Source organism: Spermophilus citellus, assembly GCF_964194105.1.
Source record: "Spermophilus citellus genome assembly, chromosome: 18".
In the NCBI taxonomy this organism is placed as follows: Eukaryota; Metazoa; Chordata; class Mammalia; order Rodentia; family Sciuridae; genus Spermophilus; species Spermophilus citellus.
In genome coordinates, this window is record NC_138200.1 from 13,234,635 (window position 1) to 13,256,740 (window position 22,106).

General features: G+C 44.0%; 1 protein-coding gene across 6 annotated transcripts in view; it reads right to left on the reverse strand.

Annotated features, from left to right (window-relative positions):
• The window catches only part of HNRNPUL1 (heterogeneous nuclear ribonucleoprotein U like 1), a 35,354-nt gene that overhangs the window by 1,317 nt on the left and 11,931 nt on the right, over positions 1-22,106 (reverse strand). For 4 of the 6 annotated variants that reach the window (XM_081275276.1, XM_081275272.1, XM_081275271.1 and 1 more), the window contains exons 6-14: positions 19,504-19,603; positions 17,597-17,709; positions 13,614-13,880; positions 11,567-11,689; positions 11,341-11,469; positions 4,287-4,455; positions 3,453-3,737; positions 2,045-2,367; positions 501-692 (exon numbers count right to left, since the gene is read on the reverse strand). In XM_081275276.1, coding sequence (XP_081131402.1) covers positions 501-692; positions 2,045-2,367; positions 3,453-3,737; positions 4,287-4,455; positions 11,341-11,469; positions 11,567-11,689; positions 13,614-13,880; positions 17,597-17,709; positions 19,504-19,603 — 1,701 coding nt within the window. The remainder of the gene's footprint in view (positions 1-500; positions 693-2,044; positions 2,368-3,452; positions 3,738-4,286; positions 4,456-11,340; positions 11,470-11,566; positions 11,690-13,613; positions 13,881-17,596; positions 17,710-19,503; positions 19,604-22,106) is intronic. The other 2 variants (XM_081275274.1, XM_081275273.1) reach the window with 1 other exon arrangement.

Here is a 22,106-nt window from a genome sequence, read left to right on the forward strand (position 1 = left end):
ATTTTGCTCCTCCCCTGGCCAACCCTTGCCTAGGTCAGTGATAGCCAGTAACACGTGGGACCCCTGATAGAATCAAGGCACCTTGGGAAGACAAACAGCTGACCTCATGCCACATGGGTGGAAATTTAAGACTGAAGCCCAGGTCTCCTGGCTTGTCAACCCAGTGTCTTTTCAAATGTAGTTAAATGTCATATTTTAAAAAACAGGTATGGTGGCCTAGCACCAACTTGAGGCAGGACTTGGAGCCCCCTAGCCATGGTGCTGAAGCAAGATTTGGAAGCCCTGCTCTGCCAGCCCTTCCCTTTTGTTTGCTGCACCATGGACAGAGTAGGACACCATTTATTTAGAAACCAGTGCAGATATGTTCACCAAATGGACTGGCTGAACCAGATGACTGCCAGTTAATTTCAGGGATAAGCAGGGGCTAAAATCTTAAGAAACATACCCAGGAGGGGCCCATGGAACCTTCTCCATCCCATTGGAGCCTGACTGGTACCTACCTGCTGATACTGGTTATAGCTGGGCTGAGGGTAGGTCTGTGCCGTGGGCGGTGGTGGCGGAGTATAGGGGGCCGGGTTGTAGCCACCGTAGCTTCCATAGTTGTAGGCAGGTGGTGGCGGAGGTGGAGGTGGTGGGGCTGTATAGCCCTGGCTATAACCTCCCTGGTTGTAGGGTGGCTGGCTGTAACTCGGCTGGAAAATAAGAGAAAAAGACCAAAGTTCTATGAAGCAGCCAGTTCACAGCTGGGATTGACAAAGGGCTTTTGTAAGCAGTGAGCCCACAAAGGCACTTCCCTGGTGGAGGCTATTTAGGACTGAGAAGGTGAATAAGCTCTGACATGGTAGGACAGGTTAGGATAAAGCGCCAGCCCTAGGGCTGTATTTGGGACTCTTAATTCCAGCTTTGGGATCCTGGGTGAGTAAGGCACATGGCATTTCTTGAAATCCCAGTTTTGTTTTGTGTAAAATGAGAATCACAACAGAACTACTCCTTCAGATTATCTTGCTGAATGTATTCAACATGCTGGTCATGTGATAAATGGTAGTTGTTACTCAAAGATCTGAGAAAAATAGTAGTGACAATTACTGTTTCTCATGTATAAGCTACACCATTAATTCCTTTAATCTTCAAGTCAACTCTGATGTGAAATGGAAGCCAAGGCTCAAGAAGGTAAAATCACCGATCCAAGGTTAAATAGCTGAAGGACTGACTCCAGGTTTACCTAGTCCCAGAGCCTCAACCACTAAGCTACGGTACCCTCTCTCTCTTACAACAAACCTTGGAAATGAGTTCTACTAACACCTGTACTCCTTTATGGGAAAATAAGGCTCAGGCAGATGAAGCCAATTGTCCAGGGACATAAAACCAGGTCATAATGGGGCTGGGGTTTGAACTTATGCCTGACCAACTCCTATCCTAGGAAATGTTCTAACTAGACTGGAACTGGGAAACACTCATCTGTCTCCTGGCAGCTGCTCCCAGGACTGGCACATGGAAGGTGCTCAGGAAATGGCTGTGCAATAAACAGAGACTGCCCTAGTCAGCAGGAACCTATGTGCACCAAAGACTGAGCAATGACTTTCCAAGAACTGGATTAGAGCCCAGAAGCTGCATAGGGCTGGTGCTCTCAGCACAAAGTTCCAAACCAACTGTGGGGCACTGGTCTCCAAACCCTATGACAAGAGATCATCTCTTTTCAGCCTGAACAAAGCATGACTCTAACTGAGGACTTTTTTGGGAATTGGGTGAGGCTAGCAACAGCCAAGAGACATAAACATGTGCTGGAAGGACCAGCGCTTCTAGCTCATTCCTGAGGATGATAGAAGGAGGGGGAAGTTCTGAGCAGGGCTTATTTACTCCCTGGTTTTGGGGAGACTTGGCAATGTCCAAGGTCAGCCCAGTGAAGAGCACTGCCAGGAAGAAAGGAGGACAGGTTGCAGGGAAGAGTGGAGGCTCTGGCTCAAGCATGTGTTGGCGACTCCCTCAGATCCACGGACTCTCCTATGTTAAAAGCACATGTGTGAACAAATCTGTGTTCCCTCACCTGTGGGGGGCTGTAGCTGCTGACCGTAGGGGTGCTGGTATTAGCGCTCGAGCCAGGGATGCTGCTGCTCTTGTTGTAGCTGCCAGCACCTGGTGGGTTACGAGCAGGGCTATAGCTGGGTGGTGGCGGCGGCTGCTGGGGTGGTGGTTGTGGTGGTGGCGGCTGCTGTGGTGGTGGCTGCTGCTGGGGAGCCCGGTTATAGCTGCCTCGGTTGTTGGAGTTGTTGTTATCCCGGTTGTTGTTACCCCAGCGGTTCTGGTTGTAGCCACCACCTCCACTGCGGTTGAAACCTGTATTGGAGAAATCAGCAGGAGAGGGAGGCCCTATCACTCTCAATGTACAGACTCCAGGACCTGGCCTGCCTTGGTGACTGCTATGGCTCCCGGCATGGTCAATCAGGCCCAGAGGCTGTTCAGTTAAAGTGAAGGAATAAGCAAACCCTCTGGCTTCTCCAGAGTCCTGGCATGCTCCCGCTCTGATAACAACAGTCATCATTGTCTGCTGGCAGGTTTGTCTCCTCTCCTGGCCTGTGAGCCTAGGGAGACAGAAATCAGGGCTATCCTGGCTGTGTGTTATTGTGTTCTGCATTTCAACACAGAAACAAACTGGAAAGAGATGTTCAGGAAGAATGCACCAATGGCAGCCATGAACAAGTCAGATCAAGTCCTCTTCAGGCTTGGTCTGAAGGTCTTTTTGCTGTTGACTTGGGCCTAGAACTCTCTCACACTCCTCCTGGCCAACTCCTATTGGGCTTGTGGACCTCAGCTTTGACATTAACTCCTCAGGAGATCTTTCCTAAGCCCTGGTGTCTTCTTGCAGGTTGGTTCAGGGTCATCTCAGGTCACAATATCCTTGGGCTTTCTCATTAAATTATTTGGGTCATAGCTATGTCCCCAGAACTATTCAGCACAAGCCTGAGACAGAGGAGAGCTAGAACATATTTGTTAAATTATGAATAAAGACTTTTTATAGAAAGCAGCACTCATTAAAAACTCGGACTCTGGATCATTGAATACCAGTTTTGGTTTAAGCTGGGTGATGCTAGGCAAATTAACTTTCTAATTAACTTAATTAAGTTAACTTTTCCATTTGTTTTAAACCCCCAAAACCGTCCTAATATTTGCAGCATGCCAGGTTTTCAATAGTTTCCAGGATTCCTCAAGGAGATCATGGTCAGATGGGGGAAGAGCCACAGAAATAGATGACACCATGTCATATAAAAGGGCAAAAAAGCAAGGCCAGGGGAGTAAGATAGTGGGAGAGCTTCTTGAGGTCCCACAGTCTGACTCTCCCTGGTTTTCCCATAGCTGGAGTTCAGTAAGCTTTAGTGCTGACTAAATAGCAGTCAAAGCCCAACCCCAACGTGGGAACAAAAGGTAAGGAGAACTGTGTGTTTGAGATGTCTCACCTCCTCGGTAGTTGCCTCCACCACCACTGCCTCCCCCTCGGTTCTGGAAGCCTCCTCGGTTGCCTCCAGGGGGGCCTCTGTTGTCATAGCGCTGGAAACCGCCGCCACCTCCACGGCCCCGGAAGCCACCACCACCTCGGTTGTCAAAGCGCTTTTCAGGGGGTGGCCCAGCCTTGCGGCCCTCCTCGTTGTACTGCCTCACCAGCTTGTCTGCTTCTTCCCGCTGCAGCTCAATGAACAGAACTTCATCCAGGAAGTCCCCGACATCAGGTAATGTGAAGTTGGCTAGGAGGAAGGAAACAAAATGGTCAGTATATTCTGAGGTCTGGTCTCCTCCACCTCCAGAACACTGGTGGAGGAAACTGGAAGAGTGAATAAGAGAGAAGTTAAGAGAGAGAGGCTGACTCTAACGCTGTCAGGGAATGAAAAGACCCTTTCCTGAAGATGTGGCTAAGCCCCACCTGAGTGCAGTGTTTAGCTCTCTCCAGCCTTGCCCCAGGGAGTGGGTTAGACAAGTGGATCCACATCCTTATTTTTACAGAGGGGCAAACTGAGGCTTGCCCAGTCAGCCCAGCCAGTGGGTGCCAGAGCAGGCCTTCCAGTTTGAGCTCCCACATACTCTTTCCCTCATGCTGTCCAATTCCATCTAGTCCGAAAACCCTGCCAGAGTGAAATGTGGAGTTTCACCATTCACAGCTGTGGGGGACCAGGAAGGGACAAAGAGGAAGATCACAAAAGGAATAATTAGGGAGCAGGGAAGGGCATACCTAGTAAAGAGCTCTTTCTCTTAAGGACCCTGCTGAGTTGGCCCTCTGGGCGTCACTTATTTCCTACCTTTCATTTCTAAGACCGCATGATCAGGGACATCCTTCCCTTCCTCATCGGTGCGCTTTATTGTTCGGTCTTTCAGGTCCTCGTCAGTGGGACAAATTACAATAGCTTTGCGTTGGAAGCCTTCAAATGGTCTCATTTTTCGTCTCTGGGCTGACCCATAAACATTTGTCTAGGGTAGGTAACAGAAAAGGCAAGAGATGGTGCATTAAGAGTTGTTTTTCCTCTGAGGGGTATTATGTAGGCCAGGGGAAAGAAAAGCCTATCAGTGCTCCTCCTAAGCAGAGACTCAGGAAACTGCCCTGCTTCACTTTTATGATTCTTATGTCTGCCTTGGCAAATGTACTGATTTAAAAAGAGAGATAGAAAGTAGCAGCTAACAGGCAGAGGGCAAGGGATTCCAATGGGTGGGTTAATATTATTTTTTTTACCTTGTTTTATACCTTTATTTTATGTGGTGCTGAGGATTGAACCCAGTGCCCCACACATACTAGGCAAGTGCTCTACCACTGAGCCACAACCCCAGCCCTGGGTTTTGTTTTTAACTTTCTTGTTTTGGGGGAGTGTGTGTGGGGTTTACCGGGGATTGAATTCAGGAGCACTCAACCACTGAGCCACACCCCCAGCTCTAATATTTTATTTAGAGACAGGGTCTCATTGAGTTGCTTAGGAGCTCTCTAAGTTGCTGAGGCTGGCTTTGAACTTGTGATCCTCCTGGCTCAGCCTCCTGAGCTGCTGGGATTACAGATGTGCCACTGTGCCTGGCTAATCCTGTTTTTTCCCCCTTGGGATTGCATTTTACAACTTCTTTCTCCATACGTAATACATGCTATTGGTACAAAGTCAACAAGGTACAGAGTTAGGAGTAAAAAAAGCTTTCCATCTGCCTATTGCCAGCACTACTTCCAGAGATAACTTGTACTGAATTTCTTCTGTACAATTCTACCAACACTTGTGCAATCCTTAACATGAATGGAATTGTACTATATACTTCAGAAGCTCTTTTCATGCACTGTTTCTCAAATTCTTCTTTATGGTGTTTCTTTTTTCTTTTTTTAAAACAATCATACAGAATCTATAGTACAGATAGCCCATAATTAACCAACCCCTTTTAATAGTTATGTGGACTGTTTCCCTCAACACTCTGCTGTGGTTCTATCCTTTGCTCTTTCTCTGAAATATCAGTCTTACCCACAAGCTTCTAACCAGGGAGCTTGACAATAACTCATGCTTCTCCAAGTGCAGTCTGCTACTTCTATGTCTTTTCTTCTACCTCCAAAGCAGGCAGGTGTGGCCATGGAGCAGTGCTCACCTGCACATAGCCAAACAGCAACAGCAGCTTCCACCAACCCAATATCTACCACACACCAGATCTTCAGGACTGCAGAGGCTCTGTGGACTCTGCCTTTGCATTTGTATCTTGTGGACACTACTGAAAAAGCCAAAACCTCACTTTAGATTTCCTGAGACTTCATCTCTAGAGGTAGGACCCAGCACCTATGTGGTATCTTCCCTCTCTAAACTCAGGAACTCAACAGAAGTGAAGTGATTAGTTGTTAGCTAAACAATAGCCTTCAGTGGCTTTGCAGGGAGAAGCTGCAGAAGAAAGAACAATCTGTATAAAGAGGTCTGCAGAAATCAATAAGAAAATACTGTATTCTCGGAACACGGTCAGCAGGGAAGAAAGAGCATCAGCAGAAGTCCTGGTGTGGCCACTCTCTATAGCTGCTTCCTCTGTAGCCTCTTTCCCAGGGCTGGTGAGGACTAACTGGGGGGGTGACCACTAAACAATTGACAAAGTATAAGGTATCTGAGTAGGGGCTATGCAGTGGCCTCCAGGGTAGGAGACGCCTCAATAAGAAGTAGGTGCATTGTGGGACAATTTGGCAGACCTTGGCTCTAATGTGACTTGGGCTCATCACACCTTGTGACCCTGGGCAAGCCACTCAGAGCCTCAGCCTGCTTTTCTATAAAATCAACTTACTGTATATTTATTGAGTCTCAAGACTTGAAAGGAGAAAACAGTATGAATGTCTTCTGGTTGCTGTGAAGACTGAACCAGTTCATGTGAATAAAGAATCTTGTCCCAGCCCAGTTCCTGGCTTGAAGCCAGTCCTGGACAAATGTGAGCCCTGTTGGTATGGTCATCACTGGGTGGGATACTCTGGATAGTTATAATGTAGTGGCAACTGGAAGCAGCTTAGACTAAAAGAAAAGGTTAAACTGCAATGCTCTCCGAAATGGAAAAGCAGGGACTATGTATGAGGCAGGGTGGAAAGAACAGTGGCTTTGCAGAAGCCTAAGGCCGAAATCCCAGTTGTGTCCTTTAGTAGTTTTGAATATGTGGACAAGTCCCTGAATTAGTCTGAGCCTCAAGTTTCTTCATCTGAAAGTTAGGGGTTGTATCATCTTTCTTCTGACTCTGGTGAAAATTTGCAGATGTAAAAACCTCTAGCATGTGGCAGGGAAATAAGTCAACACACAAGGAGGATCTGAAAATATGGTGAACAGGATTGACATTGTCCTAAGAGAGGTTTCTCAGTGGAAAGTACCAGGGAAAATTAAGGAAAAGACGAGGTGCAAGGGACCCTCTTCCAAGATAAAAGGAACAGAGGCCAGGGATGTGAGCACAGACCTGTGGGGGTTCCAAGCACTATAGGTACATCTGTTCTCTAAACCAGCCATTTCCCCTGGGCCTGACATAAAGTAGGGAAAAATGTTCTCTTTCACTTCCTAGGGAAAGTACCCTTATGTTCTAAGGAGGGTAGTAACAGCACACCTATGGGGCCTATAGCACTGGTTCTGGAGGGGCCAGGGGCCACTAATAGGAGAAAAATTAAGTCCCTACTCCTCACTCTTTTTTTTTTGACTCCATTCCTAAGAGTGCTGCAGAATGTGGCATTCTGCTCATATGAAGACAGAATTTGGCTTCCTTAAGCTAAGTAATTAAAAGTTTTCTCCTGACACAAAAGTCATGATGTGTAGGTACCAGAGTGAACATGACTCCAGGCTGTTTTCTGATAATCCGTTCTCTTATTCAATAAGTACCAATTATCCTAATCTGGATCCTCTGCACTCTAAGGGCACTGGAGTTTTCCTATGTGGCAGAACTGTCCTGTCAACGTCCCAATGAGGAGACAAAGAAGCAATGCTACTGACAGGGTAGCCCCTGTAGCTTCACAGAACAGGAGGAATGGGGGTGTGCAGTATGGACTCATAAACAGCTGGCCTTTGTCTCAAGATGAGGCTTGAATCTGAGAACAGATCCTCAGATGCTCGGAGCTGACACGCCCTCTCGGGGAGGGCTTAGAGTGCACATCCCCTGCTTACTCCTTGGCTTGGGTAAGGAGTAAGAAGGGAAGAACAACATCTAAACTGTGCCAGCAGAAATGTAAGTGCTTGGCTTTCCTGGAGGAAAGGGAGTTAGCTGCTGGTGGCTGTTACCACAGCAAACATGGTGAGGTCAGAACCCTGGGCCAGCCCAGCACTACTGTTGGTCACTAGGGCCCCTGGCGGCTGTTGCTAGGAGATAGTCACAACAGCAAGGTCAGCTTTTCCAGCCACATGGCTTTTCTGCATAGCTCCTACTCCTCCCAATCCCAGCTTGAAGATGATGACCCTAAGAGAGGAGCTGGACTATGTTCCCTGGTTCCTGACAACCCCCAAAACCTGATGTGGGCAGGACAAAGGTCAGGTTTCTCAGAGAAGCTGCATGGTGAGTTCTGGTGTGTGAAAGTCTGAGGAAATGAGGGAGGAAACAGCAGGCACAGGAAATAACTTTTGCTGACATCCTGAGTTCTCTAAAAGACCTACTGTGTGTTTACCTGTCTTAACAGGGTTAGGCTGGCAGCAGGAGACACCTGGCTGGATCCCATAAGAACAAATTTAAAGCTGGTGAGGAAAAAGTTTGCTTGGTTGAGGTGTTGAACCCCAGTGGAAAGAACTCCACATGTAGGAAGAGAACTGGCCAGAGCATCAGGAATGGAACAGGCTTGAGGCTCTGGGGACCGTGGAGGTGGAGGGAAGAAACTTCCCCTTCTCCAAAGCATGCCAACAAGAGGCGGTTTACTTTGAAAATCTAATCTGGGTAACAAAGATTCTAATTCTCTTTGGCCAAGACCCCAACATCTACCCTGGGATGTACCCCATTGGACACAAGCTCTCAGGTGGTCCTTGCCCTGGGTTTGATTCAGGAGAAAGTGTGGCACCTGCCAACAGGGACACAAGCAGGATTAGAAATGTACACTGTGAGGGTGAGACCAGGTTGGCAAAGTCACTGCCCCCAGCCCTGACTCTGACCAATGCCCAGCTGGGCCTTTTAACCCGCAGCCTTCAGGAGGGCAACTTTGTTGTCTCACACAGAGCTTCTGTTCTGTTTTCATTTTTAAGGCCCTCTGATAACCTAGAGATAGGGCAGAAACCTCACTCCAGGGGCTTCCCAACTGCAACACTGTCACCTGAAGCAATGTGGCCTTCCAATCCTTGTTTTTCCATCCTCTTTCTGTAGTTTTTTACTACCTAGGCAAATTTAGTCATATCCATCCCTGAAGAAAATGTGACCGTGGCTCCAGACTGTCCTGGACAAAATCTCAACTATTTTTATCATTGTCCATATCCTGGCCCAGATACCTCACACTTCCTGACACCTTTCCCCAATTTCCACCACAGCCCCAAACATTATGGGACTGGCCATCTGCAAAGTCAGCAGAGCTGACCAGTATACCAAAAGCCTGATTTTAGGCAGGCCCTTCCCTTTATGAGATTCCCGCTGGTTCACTTTCTTTCTTGTTATTCCTTCTGATGTTCTCAGTATTTCCCTCTGATGCTCACCTGATCTGAATAGGCTGTGATGCAGAATGAAGCTCCAACACACTTGAGAGCTTGTGTCTCATGAGATAAATCCTAGGATAAGGTCTGGGGTTCTGGCTAGACAAAAGTAGAATCTGGCTACACAACCCTGCCTAGCTTATGAAGTTAAGTTCTTTTTTCTAATAAGGATGAGCATTTCCGAGGTCAACCTTGAAACAGGAGGCCTGGAAGAGCCAAATGTAGGTACAACTGACAATAGAATAGAAGATCCTAGGCTGAGATTCAGGGACTTTCCTAATAGTATTGGCCTTACCTTTGGAAGATCCACCTAGCCCAGAAGACAGCTATGCATTATTAACTTATCCCTCACTGCCAACACTGGTGAGATGAGAAGTACGAGAATCTGGCCAGCTGTCTGTTCTGAACCTTCTATATATACACATATACCCACTCTTTCTTTCTTATAACCAGGGTTTTTGGGAATCAACTTTTGGGGTTTAGGCCCAAACAGGTCAAACACTGCCTTCAGACTGCCTCCCCAGGGCTGAGTAACCTAAAACTTCAGGACCTAAGTCCATTCTGGGGTTAACCAAAAGACCTGGGGCCAATCAGAGAACCCGCCTCCTCACTTTCAGAGGTTAGGTTCTTTGCCTCACTATTGGTTGGACTTGCATGTCCCCTCACCAGGATGCTAGCAGCCTTTGACATGTCCCTGAACAAGCCACCACCAGCTAAGAAGGCTGACAGTGAGCCTTTACAGTGTTCAGGTCTTTTGTGCCTAGCTGAGATGCAGGGGATCTGATCTCCAGAGAGACCCACATAGGCCCTTTGAACAGAGATGATCTCCTGACTATAAATCCTTCTATACTGGACCACATAATTCATGACTTTCACAGTTGATCTAAGCCACAAATCAAGAAAAAAAACAGGCAAGAAATTCCTCCTAGGTTATCCAAAAGAGGTACCCTCAGGGTGTTAAAACCATAGCACATCTAGGTGTTTCAGAAAAATGAGTCTAACTGGGGCCAAATCAAACTAAAATTTCAAAACACCCTGATGAAGAGAAGGGGAAAAAGTGAGGCCAAGGGATTAAAAAATAAACAAATCTCCAAAGGTAAGAGAAGGTTGGTTGGTGCCTTGTTGATGGGGTCAAGCTGGAGCAATAACCATGGATGGCTTTTGGATCCTCACCCCATGTGAAAGCAACATGGTCCCTGGAATTCTTTCCTGACAAGTCAACCACCATCCCGTCATCAGCTCCACCTTCATCAGGATCCCTTCGAACTCAGGGTAACCAAGTACCCAGAGCTACATGTACAGAAGGCATTTTAGTAAGGCTAAAATGTTTACATGTTTGCTCACTCACAGGTTCTTAAGATAGCACAAATGTAAGGCTTGTTCATATAACCACAAATACAGAAAATAAGGAAACACCCTTTGCTACTTGAGGAAGTCTTTGGGACAAATGTTAAGTATGACACTCCACAGGTAACAAACATGTGGAACTCATTACTCTGAGACAAGGATCCTTAACCATTTTGGGTCACTCATCCTTTTGAGTAATGTTGAAAACCTTGGTCAACATTTCTGTCCTAACTCAAAACTGCATTATTTTTGAAAGAACACATCTGTACCTGTATACAAAATTCTACATTTGATTTCAAAGGTTCACCTGATGTTAAGAACCCAGCTCTTAATATGTCTTAAATCTGTATCTCCTAGTCATAAAGACTTGCTAATTAACCTGGGCTTTGCCTCACCTATACAGTAAATAACAATCATCACAGCTGCTGGGTAACTGCATGGTAGCACCTGGTAGGTCCTATGTAGGTCTGTGAGGATCATTATGATCCCCAGTTTATAGACAAGGGGACTCAGATACAGAGGAAAGTCAGCTGCCCACAAGGGCACCAACTACAAAGTAGCAGAGGCGGGATTCAAGCAGTCTGTTAGGCTCAGAAACCTATGCCTCTTCCATTTTGCTAAGTGGCTCTTACCTGATAATGTTCTTTGAGGCTGCTACTGATCCTGAGCTAGTAGCCTAATCATGGCTCCAAACCCCACCAGATATTTGGGCTCAGAGTTATGTGAAGTCTGTTAACTACAATCTCATGTATGGTTGACCCTTAGAATAGCATTGCTGATGAACAGCATTATGGGGAAAAGAGAAATGGACCAGAGGGGAATTCCCAGGTAACCTATTAGTCCTCTCCCCTGTCCTGAGGACATGCTGGTCACCAGTAAGTACCTGATCTAGAATATAGTTGCGTTTCTTGCGAGCAGCAATCTGGATGAGACGGTTGAGGCACTGGGTAGCCTGCTGGATCAAGACGTCCCAGCGGCCAGCATAATTCCTCTGCCGGCGCAGGCCCATTACCTGTGGGCAGGAGGTGGTAAGGGTTGAGTGGTCCTAGGTGCGTGGTAGCACCTAGTAGGTGAGAGGCATGTAGGGAGAGGCCAAGGGTTGTCCTTACCCGCATCTTATCCATAATGGCATTGGTACCCAGGATGTTGTACTTCTTGGAAGGGTTGGAGGCTGCATGTTTGATGGCCCATGTGGTCTTGCCAGCAGCGGGCAGGCCCACCATCATCAGAATCTACAAGAAAAGGCAAGGGAAAGTATGATGTGAAATAGCAACAGTGTATGGCATGGCACCACCCTGGCTTGCTGGTAATTGTGAGAGAATGACTCTGAACCTCATGTTGCCTCTGAAAAACGAAAGCAAAAATAATATCTACCTCACCATATTGCTATTAGAATTCAATGACATGAGACTTGTCCAAGTACAGGGATTGGCATAAGGTGAGTAAGTATGCTATTAGCATTTACATCTTTTATTCAAGGATTAAGCAGTCTTTGACAGGGAAAGACACAGGGAAGGCAATCAAGAGGGACTGGCACATGGAGGGTGTATGAGAAATGGTACAACCTTCTTGGGAGTCTGAATGGGACCAGAACTATTTACTCAGTATTTTTAGAATTTAAGACAGGTATGGTGGTATACATTTGTAATCCTAGCAGCCCAGGAGGATGAGGCAAGAGGCTTGCAAGTTCAAAGTAGCCTCAGCAACTCAGCAAGGACCAAGCAACTTAGTGAGACCCTGTCTCAAATTAAAAAGTAAAAAGGGCTGGGATGTGGCTCAGTGATAAAGTATCTCTGGGTTCAATCACTGGTATACACACACAAAAAGAATTTTGCAAACACTAGATGTAACCTAAATGGTCAACAAAGAGAATGATTAGTAAGGGAGACTATTGACTATTAAACTGATGTTTAAAGCCATAGGTGGAGGTGCATGCCTATAATATCAACTATTGGGAGACTGAGGCAGGAGGACTACTTGAGCCCCAGAGTTCAAGGCCAGACTGAGCAATATAAGCAAGATCCTGTCCAAAAAAAAAAAAAAAAGTTCAAAGAGAAAGAGAAGTTTTCATGTGGTTGGATAAAGTACACAAAACACAAAATAATGATAAGTGAAAAGGGCAGGATACTGACCTGGTTATACCACATAATCTTTGTGTGTATGTGTGTGTGGGAGGGGGGCCCAGGTACTGGGGATTGAACCCAGAGGATGCTTAACCGTAACTAAGCTATATCCCCAGCTCTTTTTATTTTGAGGGCCTTGTTAAATGCAGAGGCTGGTCTTATTAAACTTGTAACCCTTCTGCCTCAGCCTCCTGAGACACTGGGATCACAGGTATAAACCACAGCACCGCTACAAATGATCTTAGTTACGAGTATGTATAAAACACACATATAGGGCTGGGGTTGTGACTCAGCAGTAGAACACTCGCCTAGCATGTGCAAGGGCCTGGGTTCGATCCTCAGCACCACATAAATAAAGGTATTGTGTCCAACCATAACTAAAAAATTAAACACACACACACACACACACACACACACACACACACACACACAATCAAAAAGAATAAGATAAACTCCAATATTCTGAAAACAAACTTATTTTCCAATGGTGAAATTTTAGTTTTTTGTATATTTCTTAATTTTCTAAAATAAACATAAACCATGTATGAGAAAAATATTGTTTTAAGAACAAAGGTCACCAATGTAGTTATTGGAGACAAAGGTCATTTGTCTTTTTTGTTCTTAGGCAGTCCTGTGTGAGTAGAATTGCTCAACCTCTCCCAAGAACACTGGGGGGCAGAATATACTCACTAGAAAGCCTGGAATCCTTTCTACTGAGGAAAGCATCCTTTCCCTATAATCTGGCCTCACTGTAGGAGCAGTGTGACTGCTTCCTTTTGGAAATTTTCTAAGATTCAGGAAGACTGACACAGCCCCACCCCTGCTTGACCTAGGCTACACCAGTACCCGTCACCTCACCCTCAGAGCAACTTTTCAACCCTGAACCCAATCCCGAGAAGCTTGCCCCAAGGTGGCCCATGAGATGAGTTTACGTTTTTTTCACCATACCTGGCTACTGAGTGTCTCCTCTCTACCTTGGCAGCAAGGAAGCTGTAGAGGACCCAACACCACTTCAGTCTTCAGGCCCACTCACCTCACACTCTGCCTTGCTCTTTGGTCCAACAGTGCCCCGGATCCGCTCACTAAGGGGAAGGTGCTGGATGAAAGTGAATCCCGGGAGGACAGAACAGTAGGGCTCTGCCCTCTGCCCGAAGTTGAACTCCACGGCACAATTCTTTACCAGAACATGAGGGTAGAGGGCCTGACCCCCCAAGGCTTCTTTCTGGATTCGGAAGGCAATGCCCATCCACTTCCCATTCTTGGTAAATGAAAGTTCCACATCATTTCCACATTCAAAGTCCTAGAAGAGAAAGCCAAAAATAATTACCAACTCTTGGTTTAAGGCACTGGGAGCCAAAGTGGAAGAAAATCAGTACAGGGATAGAAATACAGCCAGTTTTGCAGACATCAGTGCATCCTTACTCCACATTTGGACAGTTGGACATCACCAAGAAACAGCTCAGAGAACAACCTACTCAAACCAGTTCTTACCCAAGACCTGGGAGTTGGTAGATGGGGAGGAGCCAACTCCCCTACTCCCAGCATAAAGGGGTCTCCAAGTCATCTCAGGAGTATGGACTCGATGATGATAGCAGAATAGAGTGCTGACTTGTTTTGAGGAGGTTGAGTGGCCTGGTCAAAACTGTATTTCAGGATCTGGGGTTGTGGCTCAGTGGTAGACCGCTTGCCCAGCGTGTGTAGAGCACTGGGTTCTCAGCACCACATATAAATAAATGAACAAAATAAAAGCCCATCGCATCTAAAAAATATTTAAAAAAACAAAACAAAAACAAAAAACAACCTGTATTTCAGCAGGGTACAGTGGTGCACACCTATAATCCCAGTGGCTCAGCAGGCTGAGATAGAAGGATCAAGAGTTCAAAGCTAGCCTCAGCAAAAGTGAGGTACTAAAGCCATTCAATGAGATCCTGTCTCTAAATAAAATACAAAATAGTGCTAGGGATGTGGCTCAGTGGTTAATGCCCCTGAGTTGAATCCCCAGTACAAAAAAAACAAAAAAAACCAAAAACAAAAAAAACCCTCCAAACCAACCAACCAACCAAACAAACAAAAAAAAATGTATTTCAGAAAGCTCACTTTGAGGTTAAAGGTTTACAGTTACAAAAGTTTTAAACTTGGGATGAGATAACAGAATGAAGCCTAGTACAGGGTCCAGTTTCTGACACAAAAATACAAGACATGGTATTCTTTCACTCTTGAGACTTGTCCTTCAAGGAATAAGGGTGAGGAGCTTCCTCACTACCTTCAGAATCCCTAGAGTCCATTCATCTCTTAGATACACACAAGCTGAGACCCTGCAGGACAGACATGCCAACAATGGCCAGACTGAATCCTGACCTGAGTCTGTAGTGCAGTTTCTGCAGTGTCTTCCCATATAAGTATGAGAAATCCCAGTCACCTCTGCTGACATGGAAATGAACACTGTGGGCTATTTGTTATAGGAACTTACCATACTGCCCAGAACTGACAGATCCACCACCCACAGACCCATCTGTCCAAGACACAAATGTAGGGTGATTCTTGCTAAATTACACCCATGCTAGTCCGGGACCCAAAGACCCAAACTCCTTAAGCCAGCATTATTCACACTGTACCATTTTGAAGTTCCATCTCTCACACCTGCTTGTGTCATGCTTTAGCTCCAAGAAATAAAATGCAAAGATATATGTGCAAATGCTCATGCCAGCAGAGCGAAATATTCACCAATGGAGAAGAGGGAATGGCTAAGTTGCACAGGAGATCCATGCATGGGGACACAAGTCCTCCAAGTTACTCTGGTAAGTGGGAAAAAAGATAAGCTATTACAGTAATATTATCTCTACCAGCAAACAAGTTTCAGGGCCACAAAAAGGAAAGCTGGCTGAATTAAAGTAGGGTACCCTGCTGCCTACAGCACATTAGGTAGCCACTAACTACAAAGGTGCAAAACTAACCAAACTTCACTAAGGGGGAATTAGGCTACATCAATTATGGCCCAGACAAATGACAAATAAAGACAATATTAAAAAACAGAAGCCCTTTAGGTAGCATTATAAAAAGATCTCTAAGATACATAGTTAAGCAAAAAAGATTCAGAATAGCATGTATGATATGCTACATTTTATGTGAAGAAGAAAAGTAATAATCATCTTTCTTATGATTGGATATAGAAACCCTTAAGAATGAGTGGGTTCACACATTTGGGACAGGATATGTTAAAAAATGGGTGGATGAGGGCTATATACCTTCTTTTTGGTACCAGGGATTGAACCCAGAGACACTCAGTCACTGAGCCACATCTCCAGTCCCTTTTATTTTGAGGCAGGGTCTTATTAAATTGCTTAGGGACTTGCTAAATTGGTAAGGCTGGCTTTGAACTTGCAACGATCCTCCTGCCTCAGCCTCATGAACTGCCACTGGGATTACAGGTGCACACCACCGCACTAGACCAAATTTTTTAAAAAAATGTTTTTAAGTTATACATGGGCACAATATCTTTGTTTGTTTATTTTTATGTGGTACTGAGGATTGAACCTGGGTCTCATACACATGAGGTGAGTGCTCTACCACTGAGTCACAACCCCAGCCTCCAAAAATGTTTTTAATATAACTAGCTTTATATCATCTGTGTAGACAAAGAAAGATGGCCAGGATTTGCTGTTAAATGGGGAAAAACACAAGGTTTACAATGCTTTGTAGAGAGTATAAACCTGGTCAATTTTGGTTAAAAAAAAATTTATTGAAAAGGGCATGAAATATACAGAAAGGCTGAGAAACTGTTTCAGATTAGAGAAATAGCAATAGAATGCATACATAATCCTGGACCAGATCCTTGTTTTTTTTGGTTGTGCTGGGGACTGAACCTAGGGCCTTGTGCATGCAAGGCAAGCACTCTACCAACTGAGCTATATCCTCAGCCCTCTGGACCAGATCCTAAACCAGAAACCAAACTGCACTTAAGAATCTGTTGGAACAACTGATAAAATTTAAACATGGGCCGTGGATTAGATTATATCAATGTATAATTGATAGCTACAATGTGGTTAAGATAATAGCTTTATTCTTGAGAAATACACACTGAAATGTTAAGGAAAAAATATGATGTATGCAATCTACTTTCAAATGGGCAAACACAAATCTCACACACATACCCAAACCCCATGTACGCACATAAAAATGGTAAAGCAAATGTGGTAAACTGTCAGAATATGGATAAGGACCTCTAAGAATTCTTTATTCTTGTTTCTCTAAGTTAAAATTATTTCAAATTTAAAAAAGTAAAAAAAAAAAAATATTGTACAGTATGATGAATGGGGAGAGCAAAATACCAAAAGGAACCATCCAAAGTAATAGTCATTTCCTTGGGGACCTCATGGTACATTTTACAAACTGCTTAATTATTTACTGAGCACTTATGTGCCAGACATCACTGTATTTTTAATGGGTTAAATTAAATTAGAAGGGAACAGGTCGAGGAAGCCTGGCCCTAGAGTCAACAACCACGTCCCATAATAGTGATGGCTGGTCACTACTATCCAGGATCACCTCAGGCAGCAGCTCAGACACCTTCTATCGTGTTGTCTTTTGCACCTGCCTCTGCTCTTGCAGAAGTGAAAACACTATAGGAAGTCAACTCAACTAAAGTGAAGGGAGAAAGAGAGAGGTTTTGAAGATGCCAGTGAGGGACAAGAGCCAATACCATTTACTTCAAGAGCACATAAGCTATTTCCTAGCAAAGGTCCAGTTGGAAAACATCACACTGGTATCTAGGAACAGAGGAAGACTGTACTCGGCAAACGTTCTTTGGGGGGCATCTGACAGCTTTGCACAAAAGATCAGGGGGAGAGAATAGCAGAATTTCACACAAAATAACAATCATTTTAGCCCTTAAAGAAAGACAAAGAGATAGGACAAAAGTGGCTGGATATATGGCGGAAAATGAAGAGAGATGTCCCAAAAAAGTAGTCTGCAGACCAACATCTGGTTCTGCCAACTTCCACAGCTGCTAACACTCACCGCAAAGCAGCCAATCACATCATTTTCTGCAAACTTGTCTCCATAGTTTTCAAACCGGCTATTAGTGGACTTCTTCCCTGTGCCTCCATAGCCATAGGAGAAAGGCTCTTCGCCTGATGGAAGAAACAGGCACTGTCACATTAAACCTGCAGTGGTCATAAGAGGCTGCATAGCTGCCACATACTTTAAAGACAAAAATTATTTCCTTAACTAGATTTATTAATCAGATGCCCCCTTTTGTGGAGAGGCGGAGGGTAAAAAGGTTGAAAGGAAGCCTTTTACTATGCAGAAATTCCAAGGCCTAGATGGCTTTTGGTTGTGTTAAATCTGGAGGTAGGGGCTGAACTGAACTGCTATGAAGAGAAAGGGAAAATATGGAATAACAGGAGTTTCTGGGATGGAGGAGGCTTTGTGCTTCAATGCCATCATTACCTGTGACATCTGATATTGTCACGTTCACTGATGTCATTAATGTTTTGGTGCCACTATGCTTTTGGTAGAAATCAGAAGATGGCTTTTGCTTCTGAAAGACAATGAGGACTAAACCCTGGGAAAAGTATTAGATTTGATTTCAACAGGCTACAAAACTGGGTGCTTGAAAGGGTCTGATCAAGATTCCAAACACTTTGTAGACACCTGGGTTCTACAGTTCCCTGGTCAGAGAATCCTAGCAGAATAGCAGGAGCTGACCAGCAAGAATTTTAGGTGTGGTTCTGCTATGAACTAGCTGTGTGACAACTTTGAAGTATTTTGAAAAACCTGTTGCAGTGAAACCAGGGCCTTCAAAGTGACTGGGAATATGTAGGGTCAGAGAGATATTAAAAATAGTTGTTTTGCAGTTGTGCCTCTGGACATATTACTTGAACTTTTGGATTTTGTTTCCTCAACTGTCCACCACCCATATTTCAAAACTGAGACAAAATAAGAAGACTCATGATTCTTATATAAAACATTCTAATACATATCAAAATTAAAACTGTATTCTTTTTAACCTAACACTACTTTTTTTCTTTTCCTTTTTTTCCTGTGGTCCTGAGGATTGAACTAACCTATCTTCTTTTAAAGATTAGTTTTAAGTGCTTAGGCAATTATGCATAAGAACAGGAGCTCAAGTATTTAACAGCAAAACTTGCAATTAATTTAAAGCTGATTTATTAAATAAATACAACTATAGGGCTGGAGGTAGAACTCAGTGGTAAAGTGTTTGCCCAGCATGTGTGAGGCCCTGTGTTCCTTCCCCAGCACTGGAAAACATAAAACCAAACACAAGTATAAAATGGAAAACTATGTAGTGGTCAAAAAGACATGTTTCTTGAAAACTACATGCCCAAGAAACACAACAGTATTCATTGCATGACCTAATCTGAATATGCATAAAAAACAAAAGAAATAAATGTTCAGAAGATTGTAATTAAAGATTGCTGAGGTATGGTGTTCTATGAAAACTCAAAACCATTCAATGACCAGCCCCAGTACATCTCTGTCAACCAGCCCTGGCACCACTGTTCTATGCTCCCCTTTTCACTCTGCTATTAGACTTAACAGAAAACTCTCACAGAACTTGATGGGGCTTAAGAACTTATTTTCATCATGATTTGAGGACAAGGAGAGGATCATTTTTAAAGAGAGGAAACAGTTTTCTGAAGAGAATTCTGGATCTTCTCCTAAAAGATGAAGGTTAAGAACGAACTCGGTCTTCATGGAAGAATTATTCCACGAACCACGGTCCTTTCAGTTAAATCTGTCAAAAGGCAGGTGGTGACACATATCTACGTACTCTCCCTGTTCCTTTACAGGCTAATTAAGTTCGGAGTCCTACACTGAAATGAAAATCTCAGGACCCTCAAGAATCCAGAGGGAGGGCCAATCAACCTACTCTCAGAATTGCCAGGCTGACCTCTCCTTACCTAGCTGGGTGCTGCAAGAGTCCAGGGACCAGCCAATACGGACAACATGGGGGTCAGGCTCTGTAGAAGGAAGGTGCTTCACGGAGATTTCCTCATTGATCTGAGGGCAGAGGACAAGAAGGTTCAGGATTGATTTTCTGGAAGCTGGTGGGTTATGAAGCAATACAGGAGGAAAGTTTATCAGTCATTAAAAAATAGTGACAACTTTGAAGTATTGTGAATAAACTGTTGAAGTGACTGGGAGCGTACAGGGTCAGAGAAATTTTAAATATAGTTATTTTTCAGTTTTAACACTTGCTATAGGGGATGTAACTATGAAAATATTTGATAAAAGCTAGACATGGTGGAATGCTTCTGTAATACCAGCTACTCAGGAGGCTGACACAAGAGGATTACAAGTTCAAAGCTGGCCTGGACAACTTAGGCCGAAAATGTAGCTGAGCAGTATAAGCATTTACCTAGCATGTGCAAGGCCCTGGGTTCAATCCCTCAGCAAACCCCCCTCCCCCCAAAAGTCAGTGCGATGTCTCTGGAGGGCAATCTACTTGGTACACGCCTGAAATCTCAGCAGCTTGGAAAGAGGCTGAAGCAGGAGGATTGTGAGTTCAAAGCCAGCTTCAGCAACTTAGTGAGGCCCTAAGCAACTCAGTAGGACCCTGTCTCTAAATAAAATACAAAAGGGCTGGGGATGTGGCTCAATGGTTAAGTGCCCCTGAGTTCAATCCCCAGTACCAAAAAACAAACAAACAACAATAAACTGTATAAGTGTTTGCAAGAACATTCTGTGCAACATTTTTATATACATTTGTGAAAAAAAAAAAATATCAACACAGCACTGGTTACATTATGGTACAACCTCCCCACAAAATAAGATGTAGTAGTTCAAAAGAATGATGCATGGCTAATGTACAGGTGGAAAGAGTACAAGAAACAGCACTAAATTAAAGAACTAGGGGTTAAAAGACCACACCTTTTGACTTTTTACCTCTAAGTTATGAGTTTTGACTGCTTACTTAATGTCCCTATCTACCTTAATGTTTTGTGGCCTTGGGAAAGTTATCATATTTTACTAACTTTCAGATATATATTTTTTACACTAATAAACAAACAAACAAACAGACTATACCTTTCTTTACATTTTTTAATAAACTCCTTTTTTATTTATAAATGGACATCATATCTTTAAATAATTAATTTCTTTTTTATATGTTGCTAAGAATCAAACCCAGTGCCTCACACATACCAGGCAAGTGCTCTACCACTGAGCCACAACCCCAGCCCCACATTTTTTACATTTTAAAATCTCTAAGGGTTGGGGTTGTGGCTCAGCGGAAGAGCGCTCGCCTAGCATGTGTGAGGCCCTGGGTTCAATCCTCAGCACGACATAAAAATAAATAAATAAAATAAAGGCAAAATCTCTAAAATAACAATCTATCTTACAAATGATGTGATAAGAAAGCATTATATAGGACAGCATTATATAGGACAGTATATAGGACATATAAAATAATGTGCCACTTACATTGATGGTATCTTACTCAATAAAATATAACCCTGTTTCGCTTCCACCTCCAAAAACTAGGGATAGAACAGTACCTATTTTGTGATAATACAACAAGGATTAATGGACATAATCTACAACATAAAGAGCCTGGCACCGTATCTTGTGCATGTAAAGTACTCTACAAATATCAGCTACTGGGGCTGGGGATGTGGCTCAAGCGGTAGCGCGCTCGCCTGGCGTGCCTGCAGCCCAGGTTCGATCCTCAGCACCACATACAAACAAAGATGTTGTGTCCGCCGATAAAAAAATAAATATTAAAATTCTCTCTCTCTCCCTCTGTCTTTAAAAAAAAACAAACAAAAAAAAAAAAAAAACAAACAACAACAACAACAAAAAAAACAAACAAATATCAGCTACCATAATTAAGTTCAGATGTACAAAGGATACACAAGAAACTGATAACACATAAATTACCTACGGGAAGTAGGATAGGGATTGAGACGACATGAGCCCAACTTCTACTTTTTTATCCTATACTCCTTTGTGTTTTCTGAACCTTTTTTTTTTTTTAAGATTTTTTTTATTTAAGAGAGAGAGAGAGAGAGAATTCTTTTTTTTAATATTCATTTTCTAATTTCGGCAGACACAACATCTTTGTTTGTATGTGGTGCTGAGGATCGAACCCGGGCCGCACGCATGCCAGGCGAGCGCGCTACTGCTTGAGCCACATCCCCAGCCCCATGTTTTCTGAACCTTGTTCAACATAAGCAATGTATTATTTTTGCGAACATAACATGACAAGAAACTTTGAAGAGATGATGGCAGAATGTGGCCTGCTCTGGCAGCTCTTTGCCCTGATTTCTCTCTTACCTCACTTTAAAGTAAATGATACCTGAGTCTGTTATTTCTAGATCACTCTTCTTCCAAAGAACTCCTTTCCTCAGTTCTACAGACACAGCCAAACTAGACTGGTTGGCTGTACAATATCTGGAACAAATCCCACACCAAGTAAAAGTCTGTGTGATGAAGCAATGAATAGGGCTAGGGATACAGCTCAGTTGGTAGTGTGTTTGCCTTACAAATACAAGGCCCTGGGTTC